Genomic DNA, 12,973 nt, shown 5'->3' with positions numbered 1-12,973 from the left:
CCTCCCACCCAGCTGTTCTTTCTTCAGCTCCCCGCGAGTGTCGGGGCGAGGGGGGGGACTTGCTGCTGTGTTCAATGACAATTTTAAATGTCGGCTTCTTCCCATAGGTACATACTCTTCGTTTGAACTGCAATTGTTTGCAGTGGAGTTTGCAAGTCCTGTGTTGTGTGCTGTTGTCTATCGCCCTCCGAAATATAATAAGGACTTTATTCATGAGTTCTCTGAGTTTCTGGCTGATATTCTCCCAAAATATGACAAGCTCCTGATCTGTGGGGATTTTAATGTTCATGTTTGCTGCCCATCTGACAAATTTGCTACTGACTTCAAAAGCCTGTTGGCAACTTTTAATCTGATTCAATCTGTGGATAAACCAACACACCATCTTGGGCACACATTGGACCTTATTATTTCTTTCGGGCTCTCAGTTTCCCTTAAAGAGATTTCTGAGACTGTCATCTCAGATCATCTCCCTATCATTTTTGAAGTGATAGCCCCCCAACCAGTTAGCAAGCCCCTTGCTCCATCCTGTCAGCGGCGTATCATCACTCCCTCTACGGCCAATGAATTTATTGCTGCTTTTGATGATTCACAGTTTTTTCCCTTGAGCGGCTTTGCTTCCCCTCTCTGTCCTGATCAATTTCTTTCCTCCTTCCACTCCACCTGTACTGGGATTCTGGACTCTATTGCCCCTTTTAGGCAAAAATCTGCCAAGCCAAGAGCCGACCCCTGGTTGAACGACACCACCCGCGCCATCAGGCAACGTTGCAGGCAGGCGGAACGCAGATGGAAGAAGGACAAACTGCATGTGTCTCTGGACATCTTAAGGAACTGTCTCACTGATTATCAGAGAGCCATACGTGAAGCAAAATCTCAGTACCTCTCTAATATTATTTCTAGCAGCAGTCATTGTCCCAAGGTGTTATTCGATACAATTAACGCTGTTGTTAACCCATGCACTTCTGCTGTGACTGATGTATCAATAGCCACTTGTGAGAATTTTCTTCATTATTTTATTGACAAAGTGGATTCTGTCAGAAAAGACACCAGTAAGAGAGTTACTTTGAGTTCAAATAAGCCTGTGGCCCCAGCTCATTTTGCTGTGTTTGATCAGTTTGAGCTGGTTTCTCTCTGTGATGTAATGACATCTCTGAAACCTACTAATTGCCCATTGGATATCGTCCCCGCCAAACTGTTGAAAATAGTTTTTAATACTGTGGGGCCCAGTCTCCTGGCTTTTATTAACTCCTGCCTTAGATTAGGAACTGTCCCAGCTGCCTTTAAACATGCTGTGGTCAGGCCCCTTCTTAAAAAGCCTAATCTTGACCCCTCAGTGTTATCAAATTTTAGACCTGTTTCCAATCTGCCCTTTCTTTCTAAGGTTTTAGAAAAAGTTGTTTTTATACAATTACAGTCCTTTCTTGAGGATAACTCAGTTCTTGAGAAGTTCCAATCTGGGTTTAGGTCTCGTCACAGCACCGAGTCTGCACTGTTAAAGGTGCACAACGATATCGCTTTGTCCGTGGATGCCAAGTGCCCTGTTGTCTTAGTGCTGCTTGATCTCACAGCAGCTTTCGACACGGTGGACCATGCAGTTCTCCTGTCACGTCTTAGCAATTATGTTGGCATTCACAGCACTGCATTGAAGTGGTTTGCGTCTTACCTGTCCAATAGAACCTTCTCCGTTATGGTTGGTGACCTGTCCTCTTCCAGTGCTCCTCTCTCCTGTGGAGTCCCACAAGGATCTATTCTTGGCCCTATCCTCTTCTCATTGTACATGCTACCACTTGGGTCAATTATAGCCAGGCACAACCTCTCTTTCCACTGTTATGCAGACGATTTACAAATCTATCTGCCAGTGAAGCCAAATAGTAACAGTGCACAATGTTCTTTGCTTGACTGTATTACTGATATCAAGCAGTGGTTGGCCAAAAATTTTCTTCACTTAAATGAGGATAAAACTGAATGTATTGTGTTTGGGGATACTGTGACGGCTGGCTTTGGCACCTTGTCTTCAAAGTTCAGTTCAACTGTCAGAAATTTGGGAGTGACCTTCGACAGTTATCTAAGGTTTGACAAACAAATTAACAATGTTGTCAGGACTAGCTTCTTCCAGTTGCGCCTCCTGGCCAAAGTTAAAATGTTTTTAAGCCGTCACGACCTTGAGATAGCCATCCATGCCCTAATAAGTTCCAGGTTAGACTATTGTAATGCACTTTATGTCGGCGTCTCCCAGTCTTCCCTCAGTCGCCTCCAACTTGTGCAAAATGCTGCTGCCCGTCTTTTAACTAACACTAACAGACGTGTGCACATCACTCCTGTTCTTAACTCCCTCCATTGGCTTCCTGTCTTTTATAGAATTGATTTTAAACTTTTAATGTTTGTTTTTAAAGCTCTTAACGGCCTCGCCCCACCGTATTTATCTGAGCTTTTAACTGTCCGTAATCCTGGTAGAGCTCTGAGGTCAACAAATCAACTCTTGCTGGAACTACCCAGGTCCAAGTATAAGCATTGGGGTGACCGAGCCTTTTCTGTCGCTGCCCCCAGGCTCTGGAATAAGCTCCCCGTCGAGATGCGTACTATTACTGACCTGGGCCTCTTCAAGTCCAGGCTAAAAACACACTTTTTTAGGATGGCTTTTAACACCTAGTAGGATGACACTTTTATTTTATTTTATCTTATTTTATTTTATTTTATCTTATTCTATCTTATTCGATTTTGTTGTATTTTATTGCTTTCACTGTTATTTTATTGTTTTTAATTGTTTTTATTTTTCTCTTTATTTATTTATTACCTACTGTAAAGCACTTTGGTACACCGCAAGGACTGTTATAAAGGGCTGTATAAATAAACTACATTACATTACATTACATTTTCTTTCATATACAGTCTATGTCTGCTACATTTCTTTCTCAATCATTAGTTTTCTTACAATAACTTTACAATAAAATGTCAGAAAACAGTGAAAAAAAGCTCTAATTGCCCATATTATACATGTTTTTGGCCTTTCTGATTTTAAACAATTATGTAAAACAAAGTGAGCGATCGCTGTTTCCAGATCACTCTCATTGGATCTTACAGCTTTATCCAAAGCAGATGATTAAACTATTGTCTGTCCAGTTGTGAAACATCTGTGTCTCTCTCACTGTGGGAGATCCTGCCGAGAATGACTCGTTGGCATTTGAAAGGATCCCAGTAGTGATGCGGCTGCCAATAGAAAAACAGATGAGATCGAACAGAGTCAACAAAACGTCGCATTTATGATGGATTGTTGTTTTCTTACGGGTGTTCAAGACAAAGCGGTCGCTCACTCGCTCCAGAAACAATCTGACATTAGTACAAACTGAACTTCTACTGGATCAGATCCTTCAAAGTGATGCTAATAATACACACATAAATGACATGATGTAAATATCCAAGCTCAGACTCTCTTGGCTTCTTGTGGATCTTTACTTTATTCTGAGGCCATATCAACTAGAATTACAGAGTTATTCATCTGCTGGAAAACAGACAAGTTCCAGATGATTTGACCGATAGTGTCAAGTCTCATTATAAATCACTTTTAGGTTTTAGTAGTGAAAATATGATACTGTGAGAGCTCTGCTTCAAGTTCAAAGTCATGTAGAGGTCTCAGTTTAGCTTCAGGCTAACTCGTCCCGTTATGGAAAGAACCGAATGGAGAACAGTCCGCTTTAGTTTTTTTAAAGAAGGTGTTGATAGATCAGTTATAAATTATTGGTGAGGTGACTTTGGGATCACGTCCTGCCGTCCAGCTTTGTGGTTGTTGTTCTTACAGAAATATTAAACACTGTCCACATCCACCATTTAAAGTCTATCATCTACTATTTAACATCTACCATCAAAAGTCTAAAGTCTACCATCTAAAGTCTACCGTCTATCATCTAAAGTCTACCGTCTACCATCTAAAGTCTACCGTCTACCATCTAAAGTCTACTATCTACCATCTAAAGTCTACTATCTACCATCTAAAGTCTACTATCTACCATCTAAAGTCTACCGTCTACCATCTAAAGTCTACCATCTACCATCTAAAGTCTACTATCTACCATCTAAAGTCTACTATCTACCATCTACCATCTAAAGTCTACCGTCTACCATCTAAAGTCTACCGTCTACCATCTAAAGTCTACCATCTACCATCTAAAGTCTACCATCTACCATCTAAAGTCTACTATCTACCATCTACCATCTAAAGTCTACCATCTAAAGTCTACCGTCTACCATCTAAAGTCTACTATCTACCATCTACCATCTAAAGTCTACCATCTAAAGTCTACCATCTACCATCTAAAGTCTACCGTCTACCATCTAAAGTCTACCGTCTACCATCTAAAGTCTACTATCTACCATCTACCATCTAAAGTCTACTATCTACCATCTAAAGTCTACTATCTACCATCTAAAGTCTACCGTCTACCATCTACCATCTAAAGTCTACTATCTACCATCTAAAGTCTACCATCTACCATCTAAAGTCTACTATCTACCATCTAAAGTCTACCATCTACCATCTAAAGTCTACTATCTACCATCTACCATCTAAAGTCTACCATCTAAAGTCTACCGTCTACCATCTAAAGTCTACCATCTACCATCTAAAGTCTACCATCTACTATCTACCATCTAAAGTCTACCGTCTACCATCTAAAGTCTACCGTCTACCATCTAAAGTCTACCGTCTACCATCTAAAGTCTACTATCTACCATCTAAAGTCTACCGTCTACCATCTAAAGTCTACCGTCTACCATCTAAAGTCTACCGTCTACCATCTAAAGTCTACTATCTACCATCTACCATCTAAAGTCTACCATCTACCATCTAAAGTCTACCATCTACTATCTACCATCTAAAGTCTACCGTCTACCATCTACCATCTAAAGTCTACTATCTACCATCTAAAGTCTACCATCTACCATCTAAAGTCTACCATCTACCATCTAAAGTCTACTATCTACCATCTAAAGTCTACCATCTACCATCTACCATCTAAAGTCTACTATCTACCATCTAAAGTCTACCATCTACCATCTAAAGTCTACCATCTACCATCTAAAGTCTACCATCTACCATCTAAAGTCTACTATCTACCATCTAAAGTCTACCATCTACCATCTAAAGTCTACCGTCTACCATCTAAAGTCTACCATCTACCATCTACTATCTACCATCTAAAGTCTACCATCTACCATCTAAAGTCTACTATCTACCATCTAAAGTCTACTATCTACCATCTAAAGTCTACCATCTACCATCTAAAGTCTACTATCTACCATCTACCATCTAAAGTCTACTATCTACCATCTAAAGTCTACTATCTACCATCTAAAGTCTACCATCTACCATCTAAAGTCTACTATCTACCATCTACATCTACCATCTAAAGTCTACTATCTACCATCTACCATCTACTATCTACCATCTAAAGTCTACTATCTACCATCTAAAGTCTACCATCTACCATCTAAAGTCTACTATCTACCATCTACCATCTAAAGTCTACTATCTACCATCTAAAGTCTACCATCTACCATCTACCATCTAAAGTCTACAATGTACCATCTAAAGTCTACTATCTACCATCTAAAGTCTACTATCTACCATCTAAAGTCTACATCTACCATCTAAAGTCTACCATCTACCATCTAAAGTCTACCATCTACCATCTAAAGTCTACCATCTACCATCTAAAGTCTACCATCTAAAGTCTACCTTCTACCATCTAAAGTCTACTATCTAGCATCTAAAGTCTACTATCTACCATCTACCATCTACCATCTACCATCTACTATCTACCATCTAAAGTCTACCATCTACCATCTAAAGTCTACCATCTACCATCTAAAGTCTACTATCTACCATCTAAAGTCTACCATCTACCATCTAAAGTCTACTATCTACCATCTACCATCTAAAGTCTACTATCTACCATCTAAAGTCTACTATCTACCATCTAAAGTCTACCATCTACCATCTAAAGTCTACTATCTACCATCTACATCTACCATCTAAAGTCTACTATCTACCATCTACCATCTACTATCTACCATCTAAAGTCTACTATCTACCATCTAAAGTCTACCATCTACCATCTAAAGTCTACTATCTACCATCTACCATCTAAAGTCTACTATCTACCATCTAAAGTCTACCATCTACCATCTACCATCTAAAGTCTACAATGTACCATCTAAAGTCTACTATCTACCATCTAAAGTCTACTATCTACCATCTAAAGTCTACTATCTACCATCTAAAGTCTACATCTACCATCTAAAGTCTACCATCTACCATCTAAAGTCTACCATCTACCATCTAAAGTCTACCATCTACCATCTAAAGTCTACCATCTAAAGTCTACCTTCTACCATCTAAAGTCTACTATCTAGCATCTAAAGTCTACTATCTACCATCTACCATCTACCATCTACCATCTACTATCTACCATCTAAAGTCTACCATCTACCATCTAAAGTCTACCATCTACCATCTACCATCTAAAGTCTACTATCTACCATCTAAAGTCTACTATCTACCATCTAAAGTCTACTATCTACCATCTAAAGTCTACTATCTACCATCTAAAGTCTACTATCTACCATCTACCATCTACCATCTACTATCTACCATCTAAAGTCTACCATCTACCATCTAAAGTCTACTATCTACCATCTACCATCTAAAGTCTACTATCTACCATCTAAAGTCTACTATCTACCATCTAAAGTCTACTATCTACCATCTAAAGTCTACTATCTACCATCTACCATCTACTATCTACCATCTACCATCTAAAGTCTACTATCTACCATCTACCATCTAAAGTCTACCATCTACCATCTAAAGTCTACCATCTACCATCTAAAGTCTACCATCTAAAGTCTACTATCTACCATCTACCATCTACCATCTAAAGTCTACCGTCTACCATCTAAAGTCTACCATCTACCATCTAAAGTCTACTATCTACCATCTACCATCTAAAGTCTACCATCTACCATCTAAAGTCTACCATCTACCATCTAAAGTCTACTATCTACCATCTACCATCTAAAGTCTACTATCTACCATCTAAAGTCTACCATCTACCATCTAAAGTCTACCATCTACCATCTAAAGTCTACCATCTAAAGTCTACCACCTACCATCTAAAGTCTACCATCTACCATCTAAAGTCTACCACCTACCATCTAAAGTCTACTATCTACCATCTAAAGTCTACTATCTACCATCTAAAGTCTACCATCTACCATCTAAAGTCTACCATCTACCATCTAAAGTCTACTATCTACCATCTACCATCTAAAGTCTACCATCTACCATCTAAAGTCTACTATCTACCATCTACCATCTAAAGTCTACTATCTACCATCTAAAGTCTACCATCTAAAGTCTACCATCTACCATCTAAAGTCTACCATCTAAAGTCTACTATCTACCATCTACCATCTAAAGTCTACTATCTACCATCTAAAGTCTACCATCTAAAGTCTACTATCTACCATCTACCATCTAAAGTCTACCATCTACCATCTAAAGTCTACTATCTACCATCTACCATCTAAAGTCTACTATCTACCATCTACCATCTAAAGTCTACTATCTACAGTCTACTATCTACCATCTAAAGTCTACTATCTACCATCTAAAGTCTACCATCTACCATCTAAAGTCTACTATCTACCATCTACCATCTAAAGTCTACTATCTACCATCTACCATCTAAAGTCTACCATCTACCATCTAAAGTCTACCATCTACCATCTAAAGTCTACTATCTACCATCTACCATCTAAAGTCTACCATCTACCATCTAAAGTCTACCATCTACCATCTAAAGTCTACTATCTACCATCTAAAGTCTACTATCTACCATCTAAAGTCTACCATCTACCATCTAAAGTCTACCATCTAAAGTCTACCATCTAAAGTCTACCACCTACCATCTAAAGTCTACCATCTACCATCTAAAGTCTACCATCTACCATCTAAAGTCTACCACCTACCATCTAAAGTCTACTATCTACCATCTAAAGTCTACTATCTACCATCTAAAGTCTACCATCTACCATCTAAAGTCTACCATCTACCATCTAAAGTCTACCATCTACCATCTAAAGTCTACCATCTACCATCTAAAGTCTACCATCTACCATCTAAAGTCTACCATCTACCATCTAAAGTCTACCATCTACCATCTAAAGTCTACCATCTAAAGTCTACTATCTACCATCTACCATCTAAAGTCCTATCACCTACTAACATCTATCTAACATCCACTCAGGCCTGAAGATGAATGTCTCTGAGCTGTAAAGTAGCAGCTGACAATCATTGCCCCCCCCCACCCCCAATGTGACTTCTCCGCAAAAATCTGGAGCTCGTTTCTTTTTCTGATCTCATGCTGATATCCAAACATTTCTCAACACAATATTGATGGGGGGGAAATACAAAGAGGCTGTGATCAGAGCATGAGAACAGGACTTTAACAAAGCCTTAAGGCCACGTTAAACATTCAAGGTGCTGGCAAAACACTTTTACTTTGTTATTCCAATCCATCAAAGTGGATGACTTCAGCAAAGCGCTTTCACCATACAGTATGATCTTTAGTTCTCAACATGCAGTATCAAAAGCTTAATGGTTATTGGAGCTGACAGCTGGTTATACTTGGTTGTGGTGGCAGTAATAGTGGTGGTGGACTGCAGCCTCCACACAACGCTGAGTTCAATTCAGTTTACGACATGAAGGTTAAAAGAAAATGCAGCTGTGCCTGTCAACAACATACCTCAACTACAACTGAATAAATCTGTTTTTTACAATTTACAGAGAAATCCATAAAATGTTACAGCCTGCTGGGCTCAGACGGTGACACGCTGAGCCTAAACATGTTCAGTGATTCTGCTCTCCAATTTTGATTTTAACATGAAATGATCTGGAAACTTCTGATGCACTCAGGTCATTCATGTTCCAGCTGTAAATCAGTTTTATGTGAACATTGTTGTGCAATCAGTCAGGAAAGTGTATCGATTACAAACTGGCTAGCTGTGTCGAGGTTTTTTAAAAAGTCCTTTTTTTCCTGAAGGCAGCTTTAAATTAAAAGATCAATGCAGTTTTATTCATTATTTCTATCAGTAATAATAACTCAGAGTTCATATCTGTAATAAGTAATGTAACTATGTCAATGACTTTATCAAAGTAATGTAACTTATTACATTTGATGACTTTTCTAATGTTCTAACCAATGTTTTATTTTATTTTATTTTATATAATATAATATATAATATTTCTGTTAGGGTAAATGTTCCCACTAAGCACCAAAATCTAAGATCAGTTGTGTTGTCATGGATACTGACATGATTTATAAGGGAGATCATTTCTTATAAAGCAACATTTATCTCTCATTGTAAATCTATTCATTAGTTCATGTAGATGTAGGAATATAAAATAAAGATATTTGATGAATAAAGTGGGTTTAATTGGTACTGTGACTCCATTTAAACCCACATCATGATTTATTTACTAAATATAGAAAAATAATTTATTTCAAAGAATTAAAAACAGTAATATATGTATTCAGTAACATGTTAAATATTAAAACATGAGGAAAAACCCTCATGAGTAAAATCTTAAAGGTCTGACTTCAGAAATATTTATAAAATAGAAAAAAAGAAAAAGTAAAAAAAACATTAATTTTCTGCCATATATTATCTTTACCATAATAAACAGCTATATTTGTAATTTTAGAAGAAGCTTTGTATAATTCCAGGAAATCTTTATTTTTAACATATATTACATTTTCATACAACTTTAAGTGAACAGAATAATAAAAATAAGTCAAACTGATATTAGAAAAATATAAAAACTGTTAATTAACTTCCTTTATTTTCTTCTTGTAATTTTAATACAATGATTCTGTCATTTTAACCCTTAAACAGGCAGGAATGAAAATGAAATGTGAAAATCTAAATAAACATTTACACTAATATTTTAAAACAAAATTTTATATATTTTGTATTTTATGAGTTGTATCTCCACCAGGATATGTAAAAAATGGTTATAATGGTAAAAACAAGTCATTAATATGACATGTACTAGTTTCTAAACTCATTTGATCATTTCTTAAAATATAAACTACCAACAGACTTCAGCTCTATTAATGCAGCTCAGTGTTTAACTAATAAGTAAAAGGACGATGTGATAGAATTAAACAACCACAGAGTGTTATTAATAATCATCATTATTAAACTTTACTCCACACAATATATCTAAAATAATATTATGATGGCACAACTTTACTATTTATTTATTCATTTTGAAACACCGAGCTGTTTTTACACATCAGAGAAGCGGCAAAATGTTCCGCTTTATTTGAGTTTAAAAATCAGAAATAAAAGCGACAATAAAGAGACATGTTAACAGAGTCCAGCCTGCAGCTCCTTCTGCTGAGCGTAGGAAAGCTTTCAGTGAGAGAAGCTGATCCGGGTTTCTCTGCTCCTCAGGGTCGGGAGGTCTGGTTTCAGGTGAAGATCCCTCTGGCTCGCAACCTGACCGTTGGCTGTGACCGTCACCATGGCGACGCGGCCGTTGACGGGGATCACCATGGCTACGCCGCCGCCGAAGGGGATCACCACGGCTACGCGGCCGCCGACGGGGATCCAGCAGCCGGGTCGGACCTGAAATGGGCCGCTCCTCCTCCTCCTCCTCCTCCTGTTGGACACCCCTGTCCTCCTCACACTCCTTTCTTCTTCTTCCCCATCGACCACGAGCAGCCGCGGAAACCCTGCCGCTAACAGCTGATTGCTTGGTGATCCATTCATCGATCAACCGTTAAATCACAAACTAATTTACAGTATGTAGGTCTAGATGAATATTTAGAGACATTTTTTTAAAGCTAAAAAAGCTAAACTCCTTTAGTTAAATGTGAGAAACTTCTGACAATAAACTGAATATCTTGAACAGAACATTGATGCATCTTTAGTTGCATCTATTTTTTTTTAAATGACAAAGAAAAATAATGTCAATATTAATCATTAATAAAAATGCATAGTGAAGATGATCAAACTTTATTATTATTTAAATCTATTTGAGCCGTTACGTTTGTCACTTCGTCGCTTTGCCTCAAAAACCAACAATAAAATAAAAGTGAATCTTTCTTTTTGTCATTTGATGTTTGTTCCTCCGTCTTTCAACCGGAAACCAAGCTGCTCATATTCTACATCATCATTATTATTAGTAGTAGTATGTATGTATTATTATTAGGCCTATTATTCACCTGTTTGTTTCAGGTTGCTCTCTCGCCAGCGGAACCGAACCAGAGTTCAGCGGTTGGTGCGGATCGAGACCGGATCCTGTTCAGGTCTGGGTCCGGTTCATTGTTGCTTTCTGACCGACACAAACGAACCGAAACAAGGAGTCAAACGAACTAAATGCTGTCGGTGTGAAAAAGAGATGAAAAAATGACTAAAAATAGCGTGACCAGACGTCCCCGATTTCCGGGGACAGTCCCCGTTTTGGGTGACCTGTCCCCGGTCAAACCTGTCCCCGAAAATGTCCCCGATTTTGACACTGAATGGGGGAAAATGCACACAGACTCAAACACCAGTTATTACGGTAGACATTAAACGCATCGCCAGAGGAGACGTCGTATGACGTACAGACGTTATCAGGACGTACGACCAGATGCAGCAGCGTCAACAGCTACAATCTAGAGGCGGCAAAAAGGAGAGAAAAGAAGACCAACGGCAGCGATAAATGGTATGTTGTGTATGAACTTATTATTATTTTGTGTGAACTGGCAGTAGACTTGGCTGTGTGTGTGAAGTGATGTAACGTTAAAGTAAGTATGATTGTTTATCTGAACTGAAGACCTAACCAAACGTTATAAAAGTCAGTGAATGAACGTTAACATTATGACAATGTTTTCATATCTGTCATTAGTGAAGCTGTAACGTTAACGTTAGCATGAGATTACCAGGTGACGACATTGTATGTGGCTCTGTTTTGGAAGAGAGGGAGGTGGAAGACTGCTTTGGTAGCATATGATTTTCCCGTAGGCATAAGGACCTAGGACTCTGTTCAAATAATACATTAATTAATAATAAGTCAATGGTTGATAGTTGTGTGGGAATACAGTGCTGTGTGGGTAACCAATGACTGTAGTAGCTATAAATGCAGGCCATCTGATTAGCTGATGCCCTGAGTCACTGTTTTGTATGTTAGTAAAGGTGTAACTTGTTATATTAGATTACAATGATATTACAATATTATCTCTATGTTGCTCTGTTGTAGATTAGAAGAAGACAAGTATAGGAGAAACTGATAGTAAAGAGAGAAGAGGAGAAGAGCAGGAGAACAGTGTGGAAAGGCAGAAATAAAGAAGTAAACAGAGTTTAGGAGAGAAGAGGAGGAGAACAGTATGGAAAGGCAGAAATAAGGAAGTAAACAACAGAGTGAAGGAGAGAAGAGGAAAAGAGCAGAACAGTGTGGAAAGGCAGAAATAAGGAAGTAAACAACAGAGTCAAGGAGAAAAGAGGAAAAGAGCAGGAGAACAGTGTGGAAAGGCAGAAATAAGGAAGTAAACAACAGAGTGAAGGGGAGAAGAGCAGGAGAACAGTGTGGAAAGGCAGAAATAAGGAAGTAAACAACAGAGTGAAGGAGAAAAGAGGAAAAGAGCAGGAGAACAGTGTGGAAAGGCAGAAATAAAGAAGTAAACAACAGAGTGAAGGGGAAAAGAGCAGGAGAACAGTGTGGAAAGGCAGAAATAAGGAAGTAAACAACAGAGTGAAGGGGAGAAGAGCAGGAGAACAGTGTGGAAAGGCAGAAATAAAGAAGTAAACAACAGAGTGAAGGGGAAAAGAGCAGGAGAACAGTGTGGAAAGGCAGAAATAAAGAAGTAAACAACAGAGTGAAGGAGAAAAGAGGAAAAGAGCAGGAGAACAGTGTGGAAAGGCAGAAATAAGG

General features: G+C 38.4%; 1 protein-coding gene across 1 annotated transcript in view; it reads left to right on the top strand.

Moving 5' to 3' along the window:
• Nucleotides 1-10,824, top strand: part of rnaset2l (ribonuclease T2, like) — a 17,006-nt gene extending 6,182 nt beyond the window's left edge. Inside the window, exon 9 of the mRNA XM_053320313.1 lies at nt 10,513-10,824. Coding sequence (XP_053176288.1) covers nt 10,513-10,803 — 291 coding nt within the window. The 3' untranslated portion in view covers nt 10,804-10,824. The remainder of the gene's footprint in view (nt 1-10,512) is intronic.
• The last annotated feature ends 2,149 nt before the right edge of the window (nt 10,825-12,973 follow it).

Source organism: Scomber japonicus, chromosome 6 (genome assembly GCF_027409825.1).
Source record: "Scomber japonicus isolate fScoJap1 chromosome 6, fScoJap1.pri, whole genome shotgun sequence".
Lineage (NCBI taxonomy): Eukaryota > Metazoa > Chordata > Actinopteri > Scombriformes > Scombridae > Scomber > Scomber japonicus.
This window is presented reverse-complemented; position numbering and strand designations above follow the sequence as displayed.